This window comes from Porites lutea, chromosome 14 (assembly GCF_958299795.1).
Source record: "Porites lutea chromosome 14, jaPorLute2.1, whole genome shotgun sequence".
Lineage (NCBI taxonomy): Eukaryota > Metazoa > Cnidaria > Anthozoa > Scleractinia > Poritidae > Porites > Porites lutea.
The window spans coordinates 5,271,774-5,296,387 of record NC_133214.1 but is presented as its reverse complement, the minus strand read 5'-3'; the positions used below and the strand labels follow the sequence as shown (position 1 = coordinate 5,296,387).

At 38.8% G+C, this 24,614-nt stretch overlaps 2 protein-coding genes and 2 long non-coding RNA genes across 4 annotated transcripts in view; 2 read left to right on the top strand and 2 right to left on the bottom strand.

The window, feature by feature from the left end:
- Window positions 1-989: 989 nt before the first annotated feature.
- The window catches only part of LOC140924645 (NLR family CARD domain-containing protein 4-like), a 50,950-nt gene continuing 27,325 nt past the window's right edge, over window positions 990-24,614 (bottom strand). Inside the window, exons 4-6 of the mRNA XM_073374674.1 lie at window positions 6,731-6,787; window positions 2,911-5,666; window positions 990-1,341 (exon numbers count right to left, since the gene is read on the bottom strand). Coding sequence (XP_073230775.1) covers window positions 1,255-1,341; window positions 2,911-5,666; window positions 6,731-6,787 — 2,900 coding nt within the window. The 3' untranslated portion in view covers window positions 990-1,254. The remainder of the gene's footprint in view (window positions 1,342-2,910; window positions 5,667-6,730; window positions 6,788-24,614) is intronic.
- LOC140924460 (uncharacterized) lies at window positions 8,693-24,452 on the bottom strand. The gene is made up of 21 exons (XM_073374490.1): window positions 24,366-24,452; window positions 23,548-23,586; window positions 23,472-23,505; window positions 22,708-22,743; window positions 22,031-22,087; window positions 21,584-21,640; window positions 21,119-21,175; window positions 20,612-20,677; window positions 19,249-19,287; window positions 18,453-18,494; window positions 17,696-17,814; window positions 16,146-16,240; window positions 15,656-15,735; window positions 15,324-15,422; window positions 14,509-14,587; window positions 13,718-13,865; window positions 13,094-13,219; window positions 12,359-12,487; window positions 11,960-11,995; window positions 10,413-10,470; window positions 8,693-10,001 (listed from the first exon to the last, which is right to left on the bottom strand). The coding sequence occupies exons 2-21, from the start codon at window positions 23,575-23,577 to the stop codon at window positions 9,859-9,861; spliced, it is 1,530 nt and encodes a 509-aa protein (XP_073230591.1). The 5' UTR covers window positions 23,578-23,586; window positions 24,366-24,452; the 3' UTR covers window positions 8,693-9,858.
- On the top strand, window positions 16,599-23,383 carry LOC140924463 (uncharacterized). The gene is made up of 4 exons (XR_012164286.1): window positions 16,599-16,917; window positions 21,593-21,703; window positions 22,657-22,761; window positions 23,346-23,383. It is a non-coding gene; the product is annotated as an uncharacterized lncRNA (long non-coding RNA).
- On the top strand, window positions 23,539-24,614 carry LOC140924464 (uncharacterized). The gene is made up of 2 exons (XR_012164287.1): window positions 23,539-23,586; window positions 24,366-24,614. It is a non-coding gene; the product is annotated as an uncharacterized lncRNA (long non-coding RNA).

The following is a 24,614-nucleotide window of genomic DNA, read 5'->3' as shown; positions in this document are numbered from 1 at the left end:
CGATTTAGGATGGGAGTTGATATCCTAGACAAAGCCATATTGGTTCCTACTTAAACGTTTCTTTAACTAAAGGAACACAGTCAACTCTCTTCGGATGACAATTCGCTGATCTCACGCCCAATTGCAGGAAACTCTACTCTACTCTCAGTAGATGAAAAAACCCTGAACATCTAACATGCTGTGACCCAGGCCTCACATGAGTAATGGGCTCTTGAGGTTGATGGACTCCTAGTTTTACCCATGATGGTTACGCATCGCATGCAGTGTGTACGCTAAGAAGTACAAATATCTCTTGATCTACTCTAACGTAATTTTGGGTATCCCTGTGTTTTGGGTGCCTCCGAAATTTAAATCCCTCGAGATGTGCGTTTTTCCATTATTTCAGGTCAGAGTTGCGAGTATCACCTAGTACCCTACCGGGATACTAACATCCCTTTTTACTTGGGTCGATGTTTCTAAGGCACTATTTTCTGCAGCGTACCCTGGGTAGCAAGGGTGATCCGTGCAAACACCGTGCTCCCCCAGATCATACCTGCCACTCAAGCTACTCGCAGTATTGTGTACCTTGGACAGGAATTGCGGCAAATAAAATGGTCTCGTGTGATTGTTTAAAGGTTGCCTTACGCACTTAGTTTGAACACAAAAAGATACTGCACACACAAGTTTAAAAATCATAAATGTTCCATGTCTAAGAGGAACACTAAATGTTTCGAAGGCTGGTGGTCTTTTTTTTTGTGATCGCCGCAATCGCAATAGTTAGTTCGTTTTAAAAGATTGCTTCCAGTCTAACTTGTTTTGAAGATCTATGATTGAGCTGGTAGCCGACCGTTGTAAAATAAAAACTACAACTTAACTGACTATTTTCAACGACATCGCAAAAAAAAAATAAAAATAACAAGAGCATTTATTAAGAAATTCGAAGGTTTGAGAGCGGGTTTGGTTGTTGAACGACGCGGTTTTCATCAGACGTAGGATCAGTGTTTTCACCAGGGATCTGAGCGCAAGGGTTCAAAATAAAGGGATACTTTGTTAAATCAGGGAGATAACCAAAATTCGAGAGACTTATATTAAAGTGATACCAAAACGTGAGGGATAAGTACATAAGGGGGGATACTCAAAACGCGGGGGTACTAAAATTATAGGGATACCAAAATAAATACAGGGATACCTAAATGATTGTCCCTTAGGTGGTAGTGGTTTGTTCAGTATCCGGGTCTGTTCACGCCTTTGGTGTGGTGAGCAGGATTCCATTTTTCACTCTTCATCAAATGTGACTCCATTTTCTTGTAATTCCACTTCTGTAAGTAGCCGAGTTTTTAACGGGTCAGCGCTATCCGAGGTCTAAAAATGAAGAAAAAAAAGTAAAGTATTATAAATAACCTGTAAAGTTAGTTCGAGTGATCGTGAAATTGTGGCCATGATTATTTTGCGACAACAATGATGTGTTTCTCGTTTTGTCTTGATCTTCTCGCATCCCGCGGGAGAACTGAAAAGCCGCTAGGGTCCAAAAAATAGAGACGTTCTTTCATCAAAGTAGCGAATGCCATGAAAGTATCGAAAACTTCGCAAGTCCGCCTTATTTCATCACCCTATTTGACTTTCAGTGTGAATGTATTTTGCATGGAAGTACTAACTGAGGACAGTGATTTTGTTATAAAGAGTTGTGGTGAGTCCTGGGACTCATGAGTCCCAGTTAAAAGAAAAAAAAAACGGGTCCGAAGTTGAAAATGTTTGGGCCTTTATGTAACCAGACAGTTAATCTGACGACAGACTCCAAAACTCTGTATTACAGTATACTGAAATCAAAATATAGTACTTCTATTTTAAAGCACAACAAAGGCTAGAGTGATTTACTTACCCCGTGAAATAGGTAGTAGAATACTACGCACTATTATGCACTAATTCCATTGTTTTATTTTGTTTACTATAATAGTAGTACCTATTTTGCAGTAGTTGTTAGTTTCGTTCCACGGGTCAAGTAAAGTCACTCTAAAAGAAACGTGTATCGTTAAACAACAGCCTTAATAACTGCCTCAGAAATTACACGATCGGGATATTTCTACAAATACACACGTTCAGATCGATCGATCGATCTTTGCGTCCTTCAGGACGCATGCCATGAATTATTTTGTGTCAGGGAATTTTCATGCGTCAGGGACGCAGGACGCAGAGGTAACAAAATCACTGCTGAGGACACAGTTTTTATGTCTCCTACTGGAGATGGGACCGACATTTCTACGTCATCGCAGCAACGCAGGGCAAACGCAGTACCTTCCCTGCTTAGTTGTGTAAGTATAAGTACGGTCACGGTAATCAAACCCGCGACCTCCCACTCTACAATAACGCGCTCTACTAATTTCCCAAAGAGCCTTTAAAAGAACACCAATGAAGAGAAAATCACAACATGCCAATAATTAGCTTAAAAATACACTTTTTCGGTGAAATTAATTTCTTAATATTTTCATCTCCCCACTCCACCTTGAAAATTTATTTTAGTCTGCGGAAGGTAAGGTAAATACTGTAAGCTAAACTTGTCAGTTTTTCAAAAATACAATAATGGATTGCTCATTTCCGGAAGTTATGAAATTCCTACTAGCTATTCAAATTTTAACATTTCGTAAGTAAACACTTCGCTGAGCAAATCACACGCAAAACGTGAAAAAAAGCTGTTCAAAGATTATAAAAAAATTCCGCCATTGTAAACGACTCTCAGCTTTTAAAAACATAATTTAATCTCTTGAAATAAGTAACATGAAGTGTAATAATCTAGAGTAATTCTTAAAAGTGTTTTTAGCTCCTTTACTAGCAGCTTTACTTTCCATGGTGAATACAATAAGCACACTTGCAAGTGATAACTTTGAATTAACTCTGGAAAATAAAATAAATGTAAATTACAAAAGAAAAACTTACATGATAATCTGACTCCAAATATAAGTTCCTCTCATTTGCTATTGCGCGCAGTTCAGTGGCTTCTTTCTTTGTCAGTTTAACTTTAATGAGTCCGAGATAGGGAAGCTGAGGACTACTTCTAAGACACTTGATTAATTCAGTCACTCCGCGGCCCAGCGGATTTTTGGCAAGAAAAAGGAAGTTCAGTTGTCGTACGTAGAGAACATGGGCTAAGGCTGTGACTTCCTCTTCACTCATCTGTGTATCATTCAGGTTCAACTCTTTCAGATGAGGTACATTGTGCAGGAATTTGGCAAGCTCACTTATCCCGTGACCTAGTGGGTTGAATGATAAGTCAAGTTCACTCAGCTGTATCACACTCTTTAAACTTTCGGCTAAAGCTGTGACTTCCTCTTCATCCATCTGTGTATCATTCAGAAGCAGCTTTTTCAGATGAGGTACATTGTGCAGGTGTTTAGCAAGTTCACTTATCCCGTGACCGACAGGGTTGCTTGATAAGTCAAGTTTACTCAGCTGAGTCACATTCTTTAAACTATGGGCTAAAGTTGTAACTTCTTCTTCACCCATCTGTGTATCATTCAGGTGCAGCTCTATCAGATGAGGAACACGGTGCAGGTGTTTGGCAAGCTCACTTATCCCGTGACCGAGTGGGTTATGTGATAATTTCAGAAAGCGTAACTTATCAACATACTTTAAAGCAGAGGCAAGTAACTGACACTCCTGATTCCCCATACCAACATCATCTAAATCGAGTTTACACAGTCGAGGCACATGGTGAAGATTATTCAGTAAACTGAAAAGTTCACTTGTTGGGCCGAAAACGTTCATCTCTCTCAAATATGACAGAGAGTGTGTCAGAGTCAGGTCAGAAGTTTTCTCAGTTAACTGCAAAGAATTGCAAACATTATGATTGTGTGACTTGTGATCAGGCTCTTGAGGAGAGGACTTTGGTGCTGATATTAATGATCTAAGCAGTTCAATGAAATTCGGACTGGTCTGGTTTGTGAACTGAAGGCGAGTTAAATAGAACACTAATCGATGCCCAACTTTCTTAATGAAAAACCCCTCAGGGACTAGGTCGTGGTACCTATTGACGGATTTTACGTCGCCATAACATGTCACAACAACAGTGACCAAATCGGACATCACAGAAAACATTTCATCACCCGCATCTACTAAATCACCTTCTAGAAAAAATACATAATCTGGCTTATAGAAATTTGTTGATCTCAGGCAATGTTCGCGGGAAACTTTAACCAGTTGATCGTCCTCTATCAATAAAAGACCGTTCACGCATTGCAGAAATGAAGGATAGACATTTTTCCTATCTGAGGCAGGGCAAGAAAGGAAAATATCGAGACTAATACGATAAAACTCTCCTTGTTCTTCAGTGAGCTCCTCAACAGAGAGGTTTTCACAGAAGTTGCAATCAGTCAGACCTTCTTTTTCTCCTATCATCTTCAGATGGCTAAAAACAGCAACGGTGGCTTCTGATGACAACTCCGAAACAAATTTGAAAACTTCAAACACCTCCTTGAACCGTTTAAAAGAGTCGAGTTTAGATAGGCAGTTGAAGGTTTCCTTGTCATTTTTTAAATCACGAACTAAAAACGAGGCGGCAAGGAATTCTTGCACCGATTTATGGAGAAAGAAAGCCAGTTTCTCAGGACGAGGCGAGTTTGAAAGATTAGAAGTCTGCAGAAAGCCAAAATCAATAAACTTGTCAAGGAATAACCGAATGTCCTTAGGCACATTGCTGAGCTTGAAATAAAGACAGTCATTTAAAAGTGCCTGCCAGGCAAGTTCCCCTAACTTTGCGAGGTCTTCTCTGTATTCATCCATGCTTCTAAATGTCTCATCTGAGGTTTTTGCGGTCAAGTGATCGAGTAGCGTCTGACAAAAACTGTTATACAGATTTGCACGGGATGTTGATGATCCTTGATAATCAAAAACCTCCCAGCTTAGAACCAAAATTAAAACGAAAAGAGGTATTTCCGCCAGGTCCCACAGGTCGCGTCCATCCAAGAAATCTGTGAACTTTAATACCTCTGTTTGGTCGCGAAGAAACTTACGAGCAAATGTTTCAACTTGCCACTGATCAAACCCATCAACTTCAAACTGAGCATGACTTCCTGGTCTTAACTCATCTTTTTTCCGAGCACGGGTAGTCACAAGAAGAGTACAATCTCTCAATTGACTGCCTTTCCAAATCTGATGGACTGGCGATGATTTTTCGGCGCTGTATTCATCATAGCCGTCTAAAATGAGCAGGACTTTTTGTTGGTTACGAAGAATGTAATCATACAATTGGCTCAACACCATAGGGTCACCTGCGGACAACAGCTCCGCCTTTTGTAGCATGGCACAGAAGTCTTGCGTGTTGCAAACATCACGGAGCTTGATTAAAAGTACAACAGCAAACTTCGTTAGGATTTCTTTATTACCTCGTGACCAGTCAACGGCGAGTTTCTTTGTCAATGTCGACTTTCCTATTCCTGGCCTCCCATACACTAAAATTCTCTTAGGAATTAGATGATGACCATGGCTTGCGAATATCTCACTGTAATCTTGAAGCCTTTCTTTTGTTGTTCCAGCAAGTTTTCTGTCATCTCTTAGCAGTGTTAACTGTACATACACCTCATCAATGTCCATGGTATTATCCCGGTCCCAAGGAGTAATCATTAACTGGCTCGCGGTACTGTTGTAAAATGAGCAAAGCTGATTTTGACTCCACTCCAAAAAAGCAGTTGCAGCATCTGTTTATAAAAAATGCAAATCTATTTTAAATCCTCTCTAACGCATTCAGCAGTAGGAAGTTAATTGTACAGGTTTTGTTGTAGAAAAAATAATGGTAGTTTTTCTATTACGGCCATTTACATCTAAGCGTGAAATAAAAATAGAGCCTGATCTCAGGTTAACACTGGAGCAAGATTCTTTATGCGTTAAGCTTATTACCAAGTCTTACACCACAGGGTTTTTAAACAACCTTCGGTTGCGAGGCTGACTTGTTGATCAATTTTTGAGATAATTATAGATTTCAAAACTTTTATGCTACAGCTAGTTTACATTATACTGGCCTCCACTTCTTAAATAGTATTAAAAAATTAAAATGTCATGATTATTTTAACACGTTCAATGGCGTTAACCATGGATTTAGAAGCTGTGTTGTTCAGTGTTGTTGTTGTTGTTGTTGTTGTTTTGTACTGTAAATCTGTTGCTCAGGCTAAGGGTGGGAAAACCTTACTAATTTAACAAATAAGCTAAGGAACAGAGTGCAAATAGTAGCTAATTAGACAAGAAAACTTAACAGAGGAGTGGGAAGAGTGCCTTTTTTTTAATTAAATGGTACACATATACTGTAAACGTTCGAATTAGCAGCCGCCTTCATACAAGTGCCCTCCCCCCTCCAAGAACAAAATAATTTTGCCCAATTATTAGGTAATTGACCGTCGGTAATATACACGACATCCCTGATATGAGAGGTCCAAAAACATTAACCATGACAAGAAAAAACAACAAAAAATTACAACCAAAAACAAGAGAAAAAAAAACAAGACGAAGGGAAATTGAGCGGAAAATGTATGTTAAACTCGTAACATGTTGGATTGCTGACATGTACAATGTAGCATTAAACATTAAGGCCCCATCAACACAAATCTGAACATTTCTGAAACTGCACATTTTCTTTATCACAAAGCGGCCTTCCCTCAACACTAAACCAGTGAATCTGCTCATTCATCCGTGGCCTATTCATTTAAAAAAACACAAAGGTTTTAAAAAAATATCCACATTCGTGTGGACTGGGGCTATAAATTGGTACCTGAGGGACTTGGTAGCTGTTCCTTTGATCTGCTGGCTGAGCTCGGCGCTGATATATCTTCAACAAAAACAGATATCTCAAACTTACATTCAAAAAATCTACTAGAAATAACTTCTGCTAATAACGTCACTAGACAACAAGTGTAGTTTTAACACTTAAAAAAAGAAATATAGCTAAGTGGCCAGCTCAATACGACTGCTGGAAGAAACAGACTCATCAGCTAAGAACACTTGGTGGGGTTGTTAAAGCTTAGAACGTTCTTCTAATCTGGCCCTATTTCACAACAAAATCCAGAACGTTTTTGTTCAGTTTCATGAATGTACTTCAATCTTTTTTGGTTTAAAATAACAAGAGGTTTCTTCAATGTTCTTACAGTTTGTAGGTTCCTTTAAGAAACCATAGCAATTACAGTGCGACTACTATAACCGGTTAACCAATCAGATTACAGGAAAATAACAGTACTTTCCTAGAGAGTTAGTTGTCAATCATAATTACCACAAACGAAAATCAAAGGGTGCCTAAGGCTAACTTGTAGATTATTAATTACTGTATTTTAGAAAGAAAAGCTGATAATGAACCTGCAATTAGTCTACCGGGATAATTTAAGTTTGACTGTTGAGGCTGTACTCACTTCGTCGCCTTTGAAGAACATATGGCCGACAAGTGTCTCGCAAAACCGTCGCGAAGTCTCATGCAGAATCACTTACGATTCAGCAACAGTAAACATTTCCGTTTTTATTTACCAAAGAAACATTTCATTTCAGAATGATATTTCACTAAAGACCATGAGATTGGGAGTCTTGTCGTGTGAAAAGTTAAAACATCGTGACTCACGGCAGAATCGTGAGCTTGGACCAGAGTCGAAGAGCAGTTGCTGATCTTTTCGGCGGGGACGAGTCAAAAAGCCTCAAAAGTTCATAAACTTCTGTCTCAAAGTTGGCCATAGTTCTAATTTGAAACATTCAAAGTCCACATGAAGACAATCGTCCTGTGACTCACGTGAAATGTACCAAATCAGCACATCGCGGAACGGGAACGATCTACGACAGTTGTCATTTGATATCGGGCGCTTTCGTGCGGAGCCGACTGATTTACGAAAGGTGTGTACATCTGAGTGACAAATTTGCAGATCGCAGTGCCCACAATAACTTGTTCCGGATCACTCAACGTTTCTGGGCAACGCATCGTAAAGTACTCGATAAAAATCGTCTCGATTTAATGGCCTCTCGATTACGTTCTCGGCAGTCGAATCGAAAACGTGAAATCGAGACTCGTTGCCATCTGTCTCGATGACTCGTTTCAGAAACGAGACACGTTAAAACGGGGCCTAAAACGTTCTCGAAAACGTAGGGCAAAAAACGAAACTCGATTTTTCTCCAAAACGTAGGGCCCAAAACGAGACTCGATTTTTCGTGTTCGTAGGGACTCGTTCAAAAACTAACTCTGAGGGATTACACCATCAGAAAGGTATTTGCCGTGAGAGGGTAAATTCCCAAAAAATTAATGTATGTGCCAAAAATATCCTCTGAAAAAAAATAACCATGCACTGGCTTCAAAATATCAGAAAAGGGAAATAATGTGATACCTTTTTTACTTGTAAGGGCAATGGCAACGAAAGGATTGAGTGTAGATAAGATTTCTGGGGTCTTCTGGGGTAATTCCCATAACTTTTACATGGTTCGCGCAATTCCACTGGGGAATCGTCAGATTAACCCTTGTGAGGTGATTCAAATTTTCAGACAACTCTTTTAAATTTCAGCAGGTCGTTCTGTACTATGTGAAAGTTAATAGTCATATTTATATTTTCAAGATGTTTGAAAAGTTTTTTGTTTTTTTGTAAAAGGTAGGCACCCCTAGATAGAAAAGGTTAAAGATGGAAAATAAGATTGAAAAGACACCAGCAAATAATTACGACAACAACATTTTTGATAAGAAAGAGAAAAATTCTATTTGCATTTCGACTGAGGATCACATTAAAGGTTCTCAAAAAAATCTACTTAGCCAGCGGCCATACAAAAGAGGGGAAAAATAAGGAACAATTGATAATACTAACAAAAAAATCATTTGTTGAAGCTTTTATCTTAACTATTGTATAGCCGCTCAATCATTATGGGATGGTGTGACTTCGACTAATGGTAACCACTCAATATATACAGTTGATAATTAAAAAAAAAAATCACACCGCTATATTAACACCTGACTCTAATCAGTTATTATTCTTAATGATATTAAAAGCGCTCATCAAATCTGTTTTTGATTTTCTATGCAATGTTCTTTTGGAAATATATTTTTGTATTTGCTTTAACGAAGCACTTGACTAATGAAACAGAAAAATATAATGATTTGATATTACTATTCTACTTTTAAACCTATAACGAGGGTAGCCTGAGTATCAGGCCATCCTTATGGGCTACCGGAGAGGAGATTTTTAGCTCTCCTCTTGTTCGCTTCTCTCTTCCCCCTTCTCACTCAGAAACGCCTGTTACTCAAGCTATAACGAGAGAGGCCAAAAACGTCAAGTGCAACCAAGGGCTAATTCAGTTGCCTTTTAAAAAAAGGTGCATGTTCACCCATGCGGCCTTGCTCGCCCTATACTACAGAAAAATAATTTGGCGAAGTTGAAAGTTTCTCCCTTCAGTGTGTGTAGAGTGACGCTTCGGCCATGCGTGAAAAAAACGAACACTCTGCCCAATCAAATTTCAAAACAAAAACACCCGCTCACAAAGTCACGTTGGTGAACATGGGCATTTAAGAGCTAAATAGTTTACTCCTTTATATACATGTATGAACGAAGATAAGCAAAATCAACTCTGTTCTGAGCAATCCAAACCGTTTCACCATGGACACGCTCATGTGAGCGTTTGGTTTTATTTTCAATCTTAGAGGCTCGGAACATTTTAAGCAAATTTAATTCCACTTTTATCTGTCAAATACACAATATCAAAGAGTCCCCTTTTTGTAGCCAATATTAACTCTACTCATGCATCTTGAGTACTAGAAATAAGAATAAAAATAGTAAATCTTATAGAGTTGTTTTCACATGTTAAGAATATACCCAGGCATCATCCCAGTCTTACTTCTTGGTTTAATTATAACTTTATCTTTAATGTAGGAAAAATAATTAATAACTAAGGATTTTTGTCATTTTCTTTTTTTTTCTTCTTTTCCCGCGAAGCAGTCGTTCTTTTATCTTTCCTTTTTCTTTTTTTCTTTTGCGCCACTTCCCCAGTCTCCTCTTCCGCGGCCTCCTCTTCTGGGTCCTTCCGTTCATCTGTCAATGAAAATAACCACCATTTAATCTTTAATTTCCTAAAATGATCTGCTTCTTGATAAATCAGGTGGCGCATCTCAAACTAGAGTCATTTGTGGTGCACCTGCGTCTGGCCTCCCTCCCACGTAAACGTACTTAGGGTTTTGTCACGCGTTTCTCTGCCATGAACATCTCATCCGTTAGCGCAGCCACTTCCGTTCTCCGAAACGGACCAGTCACGCGCCGTATCCATTTTTTTCTTTCAATGGGACTTTTACGATGACCGATGAAAAAAAGAAACGAACTACCACATTAAATCTAGGATGAACATAGACCTTCAACTGACACCAGAAGTAAAGTATGTTACGTCCTAATTGTGTTTTCTTGTGCCAAATGTTAGTTTATTGTTGATAATACAGTAAGTATCCTTACCTTCTATAGTATCTGACAGGTCTTTACTGCTGTATGGAAAGCTTCCCTTGAAAGACACCTGAAAAAAAAAAAGAAAAAAAAGAAAGGGAAGTATTCTCCCCACGAAAGTACAACGAGCATGTCCGTCTGTGGGACAACTGTTGTCGTTCGTGGGTAGAATACTTCCCAGAAATGCCAAATAGTGGGCCAAACAAGTTACTAGCGGTGCCTTAAATTCCACCTAAGTCTTGACACTAAGATAGTTACAGTTCATTACCGAAAATAGGACAAGCGTCTATTCGTATTCACTTCCCAGGGCTTGTTACATTTTATATTTGGAACTCTGTTGTCTGGGTTGAACTTCTCAAGAGCCTGGTCCCAAGTGTCCTGGCTCACGAAGAGCCTGGTCCCAAGTGTCCTGGCTCAATTAAGAAGTCTGTTGTCTGGGTTGAACTTCTCAAGAGCCTGGTCCCAAGTGTCCTGGCTCACGGAGAGCCTGGTCCCAAGTGTCCTGGCTCAATTAAGAAGTATGTTGTCTGCGTTGAACTTCTCAAGAGCCTGGTCCCAAGTGTCCTGGCTGACGGAGAGCCTGGTCCCAAGTGTCCTGGCTCAATTAAGAAGTTTGTTGTCTGGGTTGAACTCCTCAAGAGCCTGGTCCCAAGTGTCCTGGCTCACGGAGAGCCTGGTCCCAAGTGTCCTGGCTCAATTAAGAAGTCTGTTGTCTTGGTTGAACTTCTCAAGAGCCTGGTCCCAAGTGTCCTGGCTCACGAAGAGCCTGGTCCCAAGTGCCCTGGCTCAATTAAGAAGTCGGTTGTCTTGGTTGAACTTCTCAAGAGCCTGGTCCCAAGTGTCCTGGCTCACGAAGAGCCTGGTCCCAAGTGTCCTGGCTCAATTAAGAAGTCGGTTGTCTGGGTTGAACTTCTCAAGAACCTGGTCCCAAGTGTCGTGGTTTGATGGAGAAGTCTGTTTCAAGTCTGTCATTTGGGTAAAAGTTTCTAAGAACATTGGGGTCCTACCCGTCCTGACTCAGTTACAGAGATTTCGTTTGTCATGGGGGATTTCTTTTCTTTTTCCCTTGTCCCTTTTTTGTTGTTCTTTGTTTTCAGTCAATTGTTCTTTGTGGGATACAGTTCCCGTTTTCTTGTTCAAATTTCAAATGGGCTTTTCTTTATTTTTAAGATAGAACCGATTACAATTTTATCCTGGTCCTGTATCGTTGGCCCTTACTTTATCTCGGAAATTGACACTACTACGTTTGTATTCCTAACTGTCGTTACTCTATAGGTGTAGACAAAAGCTCTGTTCAACAATGCGTAAAATCTGCCTCTGTCTACCTTTGTATTATAAAGATCCTTTTCATTGCTTTTTATATGTACTGTGCTTTTGATGTCGACAGAACACGATACATTCTAAATTTACGAATTATGCACGGATTATGCATGGTTCAATTCTACCTGTTACCACCCCTCCGGACACATTCCCGGGCCGGATTCTGCAGCTTTCCCCTAACATGGTGGTCTATTGGTTACAGGTAGAATCGAACCATACATTATTGTGTTCTTTCTAACCTCAGAGGGAAAAGATGAAGTCACTTCCTCCTCGTCCTGTGTGGAAAAATTGGGAGAACAATCACCGAAAAAAGTTCGTATACGTCACAGTTATATTTTTTATGCTTTTGAATCTTACAGCGTCATATTGGAATTGCACGTTTTGCTGTTTAGCTGCCTGTCTCGACATTGCATTTCAGTGGTTTCCCATGTTTGACCTAAAAAATATTTTATGTTCGTTTATCCGCCTCATATTATTCCTGAGAGAGAGATTGAGATTGCTTTCCACATGACTAAGGTGCTTGATAATCACAAAAATCACCAATTCGGCTTTTCACAAAATCGAGGCTCAGTTATTTGACCATAAAACAACTCCGTCAGTTTAGAGATGAGGCTACACAAAATTCGGCCTCCACTTACTCTTTCCGTGAGGTCCAGAGTCTCGTCCAAAGGGCCAACCCTCTCGTCGTGGGTCCGTAATGTTTGACCCCGGTGTAACGTAAAATATAACGGCATGTCTTGCATAGCACCAGCCCAGTCATATACTTCCTGTCATAAAATTATAAGAAATCCATAATTTGTGTAAACATTAAACACGCGGCGAAAGACTGTGAAGACTAAATGAACGTTGGTGTTATTCTGTGGAGCTGAGGACTTTATTTCTGGGATTTTAGTTTGCCATAATGTTTAAGAAGACGTAATGAAACCGTTTTCTAATCTTTTGCAAACTGGAGTCTTAGGCCCTGGATTCACTGGCGATGCATAAGAGCGTAGTTAACCACAGGACTCTTGTGTTAGTGAACACAAACGCACACGGTAGCATAAATGGGAATGCGGAGAGCTGTTTTCACGGTGAAATAAGAGCACTCGTGCTTGTTCGTGCTTGCGCTTGTGCTTACCTTAATGCCATCGAGAAGTAGTTTTAAACATGTTTTCGAACAAAAAAAATTGCTGTCACTCCATCGCGTTTTAAACAAACAAAACCGTTCAAATCTATATCATGAAAAGCAAACATAAACCTTGTCTCAAATCCATCTTACGAACAGCAGAAACCGAACAGAACATAAATTAATGATATCCTCGTATTATCACGGAGCAAGCCTTAAATTGACTTAAAGTTCTAATAAAACCTGGAAACGTAATGTTGCGTCTTACCTGGAACTGAGCTCCATTTCTGAATTTCCTTGACCTGGTTCCCAAGTTTGTTCTCAGGCGTATATGGACGCCCCTTTCTGGCTCGTCGGATACTCTTACCTTCCTCGCCTCTCTTATCCGTCTCTGCTAATGATAATCAACAAGAGGGTTCACGTTTACTTCATTGTCAACTCTTATTGTGTCACCCAAGTCATATTTATAAGGCAGACTTGCCTCGCTGGGTCTCGCTTTTCCGATGGTGGGGTCACCCTTACAGCCGGGCTAACTTTTCTCCATTTTATAAACTCTTTATCTCGCCCTGTTGTTACAACTCTGACAAAGCGAGACAATCAGAGCACGCCCGAGCGCTGTTGTCCTTGGCAAAACTGAGAAGGCAGCTCTCGGCTCGGGTAAAGAGGTCGACATATATTTCTCATATAAACGCTCGCCAAAGTTGCCTCGGCTGGGAGGGTGGCCCTCTTACCCGGGAACACGTTTCTTCTTATAAAAGGGGCCAAAAGACCTCATTTGTCACCAGCTATTGGACGAGATCAGCGTCATAACCCATACCAACAAACACTGAACTATCATTTGCCTTTTACTCAGTGAAAGCTGTAGGAACTCTGCAGAATTCTTTATCTTTACCTTTTCAATGATCTTTCGCTCGCCATCGTCACCCTTGCCTTCTTCCCCTTTTTTTTGGCTGGAATTTGCACTACCCCCACTTGTACCAACTTCTCGCAATTCTTCATCCTGCGCAATTCTTTGCGCTCTCCATTCGGAAATTTTTTCCCTGCATAGTAAACAATCTTCCATTAATAGAGCTCACGAGTTCTTTTCTTCTCTTTTTGTTACCAGTGAATCGGAGCAGACAGAGCGTGAGACTATGTTCATATGTGAAGCCTTCTGTATTGCATGTGTGCGTGGAATAATGCCCTCGCTTACTTCCAAAGAAACACATTGGTCCCGCTCTATTATCAGCTTGGAAATCTTTGTTTCGGAAAAAAAAACGTACCTCTGTTGAGACAACAAAGCACCAGCTTCTTTAGCTTTTTTCACAGCCTCAACTAGGCATGATAGGTCGATTTATTTATTTATTTATTATAATGTTACTCATTAATATTCCAGAAATGTAGATTTTTCAATCGTTTCCTTCGTTGATAAACATTTTAACGAACACGGTTTTGCTTTCCACCACCTTAGGTCAATTATTTATGGGACCATTTTCGAGGAATGAAAGCGACAAAGGCGTGTGTCTAGTCATGGATTTCTTGTGGTTAAATAATTCATTTTATCCATAGCTAAAATTATATTTTAGATAAAGCATCATGCTCAGCGCCGATTTTAGGAATAAAAAAATCTAGCCTTTAGTGAAATATTGGGATTTCTTTTCTGTTTTGTTAGCGATATCTTGTCTCAATAAACAAGGAACGTACCTCTCCGCAGATAACTGCTGGCATTTTTCCATGGCTTCACAGATCACTTTCCGGAGCTTCTGTGTGTCTATGTTGCTGTCTGAAAATACACATAAAAAAAGGTTGACTTTTCCTCCCTTTCTGAATAAAAAGGCTAAACGACACACTATGCCCAACAGCTGGGGTGACTCTAAATTTTTCAGTGTTCCCTGGTCTTGAGAACAAATTAAAGTTTAGCCGGGTACATGTATTTAAACTGACAGTTACATGCCAAAAAACACACCAATTTATTAGTGATTACCCCCACAAAACACAAATAATCAGAACGTTTACTTAGTACTGGGTTACGGTTACTGATTAGTATTAAACTAGAGGATACGCGTTCCTCACTTAAGTTTGATTTCCACTGACGCGTTTTTGGCTACGTACGTTAACGCTATTATCACGTTATCGTGAAAGAAATTGAGGCAATATATAAAGTGTTGAGATTAAACGTGAAGTTGGCCGGGTTCTAGTTTAAACTTATGTGCGACCTTTCATTCATTGCCCCTATTTTAATTGCGAACGTAAATTTTACGCAAAGATCACGGATCCGAAATAGAGTCGAAAGGAGTCCAGTTTCCCGGCCGAGGTGCCCCTGATATAGTTAATAGAGGCGGCTAATTTGCAGTCGCCCGTGATAGCTAGAACATTTCTACCTTAGTGCCACATGCACACCAGATTAGGATGCGTTTTGAAGAACGCGATAACCAAAAACGAAAATATTGAATATCCAAATGAAAGAATACATATTCCATACGAGAGTTAATTGTCTTGGTGCTAATTATTTCACCTACCTTGGAACTCCTTCATCAAGGTGGGTGTGGCCGAAGTTGATGATGGCGACAATATCATCAGTGTGTCGGCGATGTACCGCACACCAAACATGGTACAAACTGTAAGGCACAAATCTGACAGTTACTGGATGTTTTTTATTACTTAGTTTCACTAGACTGATTCCTCTGTCTCGCAGTTCAGTATAACCTTTGACCAATGGTCATTTTTTGGAACAAAGTTAAGGAAAGAGTAGGAAAATTATTTCATGACTTTCTTTTCATTCTGTCTGCACCGACAATTGCACTTTCAATATCAGTTTTGATAACCGATAATGCAAATTCAAATCGTTTACCTCTCCGGCCATCTATGGAGGATGTCTCTGCCATCCAATAAAAAGAGCCTGTCATTTGTCCCATTAGGTATCGGAGACCCCTGTCAAGTGAGGATATGATTAATGGTCAAAGATGATAGTGAGCATTTTGTCCCTTCCTTAAAAGGAAGAAACTACTAGAGCGAGGAGAGAGTATACATAATCAGCTTTTATTTAAGATATAGCTCAAGTACATTTGAATGTAGTGCACTACTACTGTGCAATGGCGGTTCCTGGAGAGGGCGCCCGGGTGGTTGGCCAACCCCCCCCCCCCCCCTTTCACTTTTGTCATGGTCCGAATGACCGCCCTGCCCCCCCCCCCCCCCCCCCTTTTCTGGAGGTTTGGATCCGCCACTGCTGTGTTCTAAAAGGAAACAGCCTCTACTTGACTCTATAAAATTGAATGTACTTTCTAATGGGAACAGTATTTGAGATTTCATGTTAGATGTGTTGTTCCTTTGTACATGCTCACCTCAGAATCTCCTTCCTGCCAGAATTGTTTTGCTTCTGGGGGTTGAGGGTCACTACCACTATTGGGACGGCATTTTCCCGTGCTTGCCAGCAAAGCTAAGTATGGTAAAATACATAGAGCGGTTTTCACTTGACTGTCGTAAAACCAAAACCAAAGTAAATACACTAGCCAACCAAAGGGCGTAGTAAAACCAAAACCAAAACCAAAACCAATCCCTTTCGACAGTCAAGTGAAAACCGCTCTATACCAGTTAGGTGTTGCTCTCGGGCAGTATAGAGTGGAAACTGTCACGAGTGATTTGCTTAATCTTGGTATGACATAAAAAACTTAATCGCGCTATAATATATGCGCGATAATTATGATGCGATGCTACGGGCTGTGATTGGTCGTTGCGTATGATCTATTAGAGTACGGGTACATGGTAATTTCAACGTGGCGCGCGGTTTTGTCGGATTAATGCCTCGAAAAAAAAGTCCAGCGGGAGCTATTTACAAAGAAGAAAAATGGAGAAACGGAGACAGAAAGAGCTCATGACAACTTGAGAATCTCTAAACTACAAGAAATCTTCACAACAGTTGCCATCGTGTGTCGTCGCTACGAGAGACTCGCTGTTCCCATTATTCTGCTTTGAGCAATAAAAGACGTTCCAAAAATTTCCGAAAAAACCGTATAAGCTTACAAGTAAGATAAAGAAAAAAGAGGAAACAGAGACGAAAAGTAGCGATTGGGCCTAAACCAGCACAAATTCGAACAGTGAAGCGGTACGAGGCAGGTATGTGTACAGTATATAAAACAAATAGATTCGTGGTTGCTCTGGGTCTGTACATCATCTGCGGCTCGTGTACACTTCTTTGTTTTACCATATTTTGACGTCATCTGTGATCTCTATCATCTTGGACATAACATAATTTTAAGTTAGAGATGGGTATAAAATTGGAATACACTTCATGGTCAAGGGACTCTTTCTTTAGCTTAGGCCTTATCATAGCTTCCTTAAGTTGCACCGGCACATTAGCAGTTTCCAATTGATATGTTGATCATCTCATGTCCATGCACTCTTCCAGTATTGATGCTGGAAGAGGGTCTCAAATACAGGTCTTGGGGAGGCAGGAGTTGATTAAACTCTTCGCCTGGTCTTCTGTCATGCTTTCTAACTCAGTGAGTTCAGCAATGCAGGCCTGAGCATCCACAACATTACTGTTTGGAATTTTTATCACGTAAAGCTTGGATTCATAACTTGCTTCAAGGCTAAAACATGCTCCACCTATATCTTGAACCCAATTTACACACACTAAAAAAATCGGCATGGCACGCCAAATTTTTGGCACGGTGCTGATGATTTTTAAGGCACAGCACTCCCAATTTTTGACGTGTAAACGTATCGGTCTCAAATGTAATGTGGCAACAGTGCTCAAAAATTTAGGGGTGCCGAGACTACCTCCTGGAGGTTGTCTCGGCACGGGTAAATGAGGCACACTGCCAAAAATTTGGCATGCCGTGCCGATTTTTTTAGTGTGTGTAAATGGGGTTTTGTTGTAGTTGTGAATTACCTCTTCAAATGAGTGAACAAGAAAGCATGGCATGGAGGTGTCCTCTCCTTGGCAGGCGTCCAATAAACGCTGTTCACAGCGTACCAACTCAATGGTTCTGGAGGTCACGTTGGTTTTCTCTGCAAAAGAAAATTTTCCTTTGGACATTAAGTATTACCTAGGAGCACTATGAATAGAATCCACATATGCAGATCTCGGAGGGTGTTATCCACCTTGTCCGATAACACCCTCCGAGATCTGCAGAATTCTTCATTTTACTATGAAGGCCAAATTCAATAATATTATTCATTCCAAAAAAAATTCCAAGTTTGCAGATATACTGGTACTCTAAATGGCAGATGTCTTTATTTCGCCATAAAATGGTTAAAATGTTCCGCCGACTGTTCAGCCATCGACTGTTAGGTCATTTGTTTCTCACGACCTAAACAAATGAACCTTGTCCTCAGGTTTTTTTGGACAACAGTTAAATAATCTGCAACCTGGCTACACTTTTGAGATCATTTGACAACATTGTTTCAATATGACAAAATTCTTGCCAAATTTGGTCCACAGTAGCTGGTTATGGTGAATTTATGTTATGTGTGTGGTTTTAACCAATCAGAAACTGGTTATTTTGAATGAATAATAATTATATTTGGGCCCATGTGTACAGCTGAAACCTTGAAGATATATTTTATTTGTTTCCTCAAAATATTTTTACTTTTAAGAATGTAGGTTGAAATTTTTCTGGTAATAATATGGTAATAATTTGACTTACCTCCCAGGCCATGTGGGGAATGGTCTTCAACTACTGTGCCCACTAATTAAAAAAATAATGACACAGAATTTGATAAAAATGGTAAAAATCTCATTAACTGCATGGCAGTCATTTACTTTTTTCTTGTTTTGCAAGCAATGCTAGTTTGATAATTACCACTAGGTGTATTATATATACTCACGTTTACCCTGATCAATAAACTTCTAATGTAACTGACGTTATACACATCAGCATGTTTTGGATGATGGGTGTCTAACTAACCATGTCCTTATTTCATTTTTATTATATAAGCACCAATTAAAAATACCAGGTGAGAAAACATGAAAAAACTTCTCATGTGAATTGATATCACCATTGCTATGGCAACATAAAAATTGACGCCTTTCGAGGCAAAAGACTGTTAAGCGTTTTTGTTTGGTTTATCACTGGTGTTTTGATATAAAAAAGAGGACATTACATGGCCCCTTGGAGAAACGGAATTTCTCTTCTCTTGTTGAAGAAATATTTCACTAGATTGCTGCGCTCACTCATATTATTCTATTTATTATTATTATTATTATTATTTTTTTTTTTTCTGCATGGCCATGTAGTATCCTCTACATTGCAAGTCCTGATAAAATTTCTTTGAAGACCTTATGTATTGGTGAAGTTTTAAAGTAACTATATGGATACATTAATGCATGATAGTTATTGTCAAACAAAGACAGAGTTGGTGTTTTACCTGTGCCAAGAAAATATCAAAACATAACAATTGCACTAGATGTTCATTTTGTGATAAATAGTAATATTATTTTACCTTTGGTGCCTTCACCATAGAAAGGTGTACCAGAGATACCTAAAGAGAGCAGCAGTTACATTCTTAAATAAGGAAAGTCCTATTGATAAGGTTTACATATCAAGGGAGGGTTTATATACAAAACTTGATTTTTACCAACCCTGTTACCCTGTTTCTAATACAATGGTGTTTAATGCCTTCTTAGGTTAATGGGGTGATGAAGAGAAATGAAGCTTTTTTTAAATCTTAACAAGATTTTATTTTGACATTAAATTAGCTGATAACAGTTCATGGCACTAAAATATCCAGTGCCTAGCTTTCACAGCAAAAAAAATTAATCCACGAGAACTTAATAAAAATACATGAGTGAGGGGGCAGGTACTTATTCGAGCTTTAATAGATAGCGTCCTTAGTATAGGATTTAGAATTCTACAATGGTGGTGTGGTGTCTTGTAGTTGTTGACTACACGTTTACAGTTGTACATATCAAAGTCTTCATCCTACTTCTGTTGTGATTGTGATCTAACAGGCCACTACAATTCGTACTAAGAGGTCATGTGACCAATCGTTTCTTTAAACAATGAGTTGGAATCTTGCTGATGCTAAAAATTGATAGAGCACATAAAAATTATCTTACACCTGAAATTGGAGAGGAAATGCATACAACTGAGATATTTTAAGGCATGTTGATTTTTCAACAAAACAGTATAATTTGTATTGGCCACCATAGGGGATGACATGGTGGCCAAAAACTACTTTTAGCTTGTATCTTGTTAAATGTTAATTGCTTGACACGTGACCAGCCATGAACTTATTCATTTTAAGAAAATGATGGGTTTGAAAAACCAATCACTATGATTTTGTTTAAGATGTGACCCACTAATGGTTTTTTGAAGGCAAATTAACTTTCATTTTCATTAAAAAATGTCACAAGACCTTTTGGTACAAATGGGCCAATTATTTTCTTGCAGTAGCCAATTTCATTGGATCATCTCATCAGAGGGTTCGTACAGAGTCCTGAATTATTGAAAAAGTCTTGAAATTTGCCCAGCAATTGTCCAGACCTGGAAAAAGTCTTGAAAATGTATTTATGTCTGCATGGGAAAATGGTAAAAAAAGTCTTGAGAACAACAAGACAAATGTTTTAGAAGAGATTTTATTCAATTCTGCCCTTATGTTTGCAGTGCACCACGACTATCTTTTTTTCTGCATTTTAAAAAGGTCTCCATTTAATGATCATCTGTTCGATAACCTCAAGTTTACAAAAAATAAATTATTGTAAGTTTTGAAAAAAGTCTGGAAAAGGTCTTGAATTTTATGGCCATCCAAAAGTCTGGAGGAACCCTGGTGATGTTTATAATAATGTTCAGACTGTATCACATACCTGCTGTACAATTTTCTGCAGCTGTTGCTGTTGCTGTTGTTACTGTTGCTGTTCCATCTCGCACTGCTGAGTGACATTACACCATACACACAATTAACAGGTAGGGTATTGAGAAGGTAGATGAAACATCTATTGGTTGTATCCCTTCATTTCCCAGGTGAATAGTTCATATGCTATATATATATATAGTGTGGAAAATCCCTGGTTACCGGCAGACAGTATTAGTTGAGACTCAGGATTGAAAAATGTGCCTAATGGATTGCCTAATTCAATAACTTCATCAAGTGGACTTATATTTAGAGGGGCGATTTAACAGATGCTTTTTTGCTTTATTAGTTTGGGGGGCTTATACATGGAGGGGCTGTTATTTTTTGGAATTTTATGGTAGTACTTAAATTCAATACAAAAATGTTAATTATTACATTATTATATTTAGTCAGAGACTCTTTGATTAGTGGTACCTCAAGGGTAAGCAGGCTTAGCTGAGATTGATAAAAAACAATTTACCTTGTGGAGGGGCTACCTCAATCACTTCATCAAGAGGACTTCTTAAAAAATCTGATTCTGTTGAAGTTAAGTTAAAGTCATTTAACTTATAGCATACATGTATATCACCATATATATTTGTGCAAGGTAGGTTGATGCAATGTGTCAACCAGAAATAATATCTTCTCAACACCATGGGGAAAACAGTTTTACATGTCCATGTTAATGCGTTGTGGGGGGTGGGGGGTATGGGGGTGGCTTATATTTTAAGGGGCGATTTAACAGAGGGTTTGTTGCATTATCAGTTTGGGGGGCTTATACATGGAGGGGCATGTTTTCTGAATTTGACAGTAGTACTCTAATTCAATACAAAAATGTTATATTATTATTATTATATCTATATATATTATATCTAATCTGAGACTCTTTGATTTGTGGTACCTCAAGGGTACACAGGCTGAGCTGAGATTAATAAAAAAATCTTACCTTCTGTAGGGGCTACCTCAATCACTTCGTCAAGAGGAGTTCTCAGTAAATCTGATGCTGTTGAAGTAGTTAAAGTCATTCAACTTATGGCATACATGTATATCACCATATTTGTGCAAGGTAGGTTGATGCAATTGTCTACTAGTAATAATATCATCTCAACACCATGGGGGCAACAGCTTGACATGTCCATGTTAATGCATCGGGGGGGGGGAGGGGGGGAAGGGGGGTGGCTTATATTTGGAGGGGTGATTTAACAGAGGGTTTTTTGCATTATGAGTTTAGGGGGCTTATACATGGAGGGGATTGTCTTCGGAATTTCACGGTAGTACTCTAATTCAATACAAAAATGTTATTATATTATTATATTTAGTCAGAGACCACTTGATTAGTGGTACCTCAAGGGTAAGCAGGCTTAGCTGAGATTGATAAAAAAAAACAATTTACCTTGTGGAGGGGCCACCTCAATCACTTCGTCAAAAGGACTTCTTAAAAAATCTGATTCTGTTGAAGTTAAGTTAAAGTCATCTAACTTATAGCATACATGTATATCATCATATTTTTGCAAGGTAGCTTGATGCAATTGTCAACTAGTAATAATATCATCTCATCACCATGGTGACAACAGTTTTACATGTATGTATGTATGTATGTATGTTTTAATGCATTGTGGTCATTTTTCTAGCACTTTTTTTTGCTACCAAAAATTTCTTTCTTTATTCGCTTTATTAACAAATGTTTTTCACTTAATTGTTATGGCAGTTTACAACAGTTTTTACATGTACAAGTTACAGTTCAAATTTGATTTCAGGTGAAATTTTTTAAACACAGGTTGGCACTCAATTGACAATCAACCTAGGTTAAATGGAAAACAACCTACAATCAAATCTGACGTATAACATACCCACCATAGTAAGATTGATAATCAAAAATACAATGAGACCGTACAATACATGGCAGGTGCCTGTACTTTTTGAGCAAATAAATTTATATTTGTAAGTACATTTCTTAAAGGTGAAAAATAATAATAACACCCTGTTTGTCAATGATGGACATTATTTTTTAACTCACAGATTGATAATGGTTGTTGTACATGTATCAAAATAGTGGACCTGTTGACTCACCATCCAAGGCATCTTCACTTGGTAGGCCAGAGGAAACTACAATGTAGAAAAAAGGTAGATTTCCGACATCTGTTTTAGTATACTGGTTACAGTAGAACCCCTGTAATTGAATAGGAAATAACTCCATCTCCAAGCAAACTCAAAGCAAGTCCAATTTCTGGAGTTCACCCCAAGTTCATTCATTTTTGCTTGATTAAATCAAACTTGGATAACTCAAATTCCCCACTAACTTAATGAACTAAATGTCCTCTCCCTTGATCACCTCTTCTTGTTGTATAAGGGAAGAAAAAACTAAAACTTGCATGCACTTATCAGGTCTACACCATGGAGGAATTTGATTTTAGCAGTATTACAAATCACATTTTATCATTTTAAAAATGTCTGATCATGTTAGCGTTTCTGATGAAATAAGTTACACGTTCTGCACTCTACACTGAAGTGGTGTAAAATCAGTAACTACAATGTATCAACTTTTAAAAATTGAAAATTGGTTTTGCAGTCACCTCCGATAATTCTCAAAACCCTCGCTAACTCAAACTGGTTCGCCTTTCCCTCCCGAGTTCAAATTACTAGGGTTCTAGTGTGTACAGCTGTATGTTGTTTTTATAATTATTATTATTTTGTTTGAATTCCCTCAGTTTTAGGGTAATTTGCCAATAATTTATGTCAACATGCCCACCAGGTACTTCGAAAGTTGACAACAAAATCAAGGGTGTATGTTGTACACGTCATAATATCATGCTACCTGTACATGTAGTTCTTACCATCGCCTCTTTCCTGTAATGTGGGTGTTGATGTGGATGTGGACGTGGACGTGGACGTGGATGTTGATGTTGATGTTGATGTGGATGTGGATGCTGATGTTGCCATCCTTGCCAGGTACCTCCTTGTTGCGACTGGAAAAATAACAAAGTTGTTGCCTCTTTTTCTGTCAGGGCTTTAAATTTAGAGGTATTAATGGGATTTTAATATGTTACGATTTTGTTGGAGTTGTCAGGGGGCCACCCTAAATACAAAAGACTTATTTGTCTCTCACAATAATTGGATGCTTTAGTTTTAAGAATTCTAGGAAATCCCTAAATTTTACAGAAATAATCGTTTTCAGTGCAGTAAAGTTAGTTTTTGGTAGAGTGTAGTGTGATCTTAAAATAATGGGTTCCACATGCAGTGACAGTTTCAGCCTTTGTTGTTTTCCCACCCAAATTCCTGAAATATTATGGTTGCAACAATTCGATAGTTATGACTTGGCTTATACTTAGAAAGTGATTAGTACATGTATATCAGTTTTCTATTATCTGCAGCCTTCAGTCTCTCCTAAAGTGCATTGCATGTCAGGTTTAGGGCTTCCATGAGTGCCAAGAAAAAAATACAGTTGTGCATTACTCTAAAACATTATAAGTTAGGTTCCAAATTTTCCCAAATTTGTAAAACTGATCTATATCCCTGAGCAGAGAACCAAAAACTGTTATCCATGATAGTTGAAATTCCAGGGCTTGCTGACGGGCCCACAGTGTATATGAGTAAAAGTTCTGACAGGTAAAAGGCATCTACTGTAGTTACATCTGGGCTAAGATTTGAGTAAAATGTGTAGTGCAAGATCCTTGGTTAAATTGTAGCCTTAAAAAGAAACAACTTTGTTTTTTCATTATTTTTTGTAGTTTTATCAGTTTATATGAGAGACTACAGGAACACAACAGTTTCAACTTACATCCAGTAGATGGAAGGGGACGTGACTGGGAAAACGTGGGAGTGACCACGGTTGATGTGGACGCAGTTGACAATGTGGCAGAAGATACAGGGACCACAGTTGTAGTGCTGCTCTCTGTAAGCACGCAAGAAAGTGAAACATTATATGATGTTATAGCTAGATTTAAGGGAATACAAATTAAAATTGTGGCCCTATTGTA

What these genes read in the sequence shown, in the direction of transcription:
- LOC140924460 (XM_073374490.1), bottom strand. Translation starts at nt 23,577, where the DNA reads ATGGCAACATCAGCATCCACATCCACATCA. An exon ending in CAGCAGTTATCTGCGGAGAG is followed by an intron (nt 13,866 to 14,508) that starts GTACGTTCCTTG and finishes TTTACTATGCAG; the next exon opens with GGAAAAAATTTCCGAATGGA. An exon ending in GAAATGGAGCTCAGTTCCAG is followed by an intron (nt 12,488 to 13,093) that starts GTAAGACGCAAC and finishes ATTTTATGACAG; the next exon opens with GAAGTATATGACTGGGCTGG.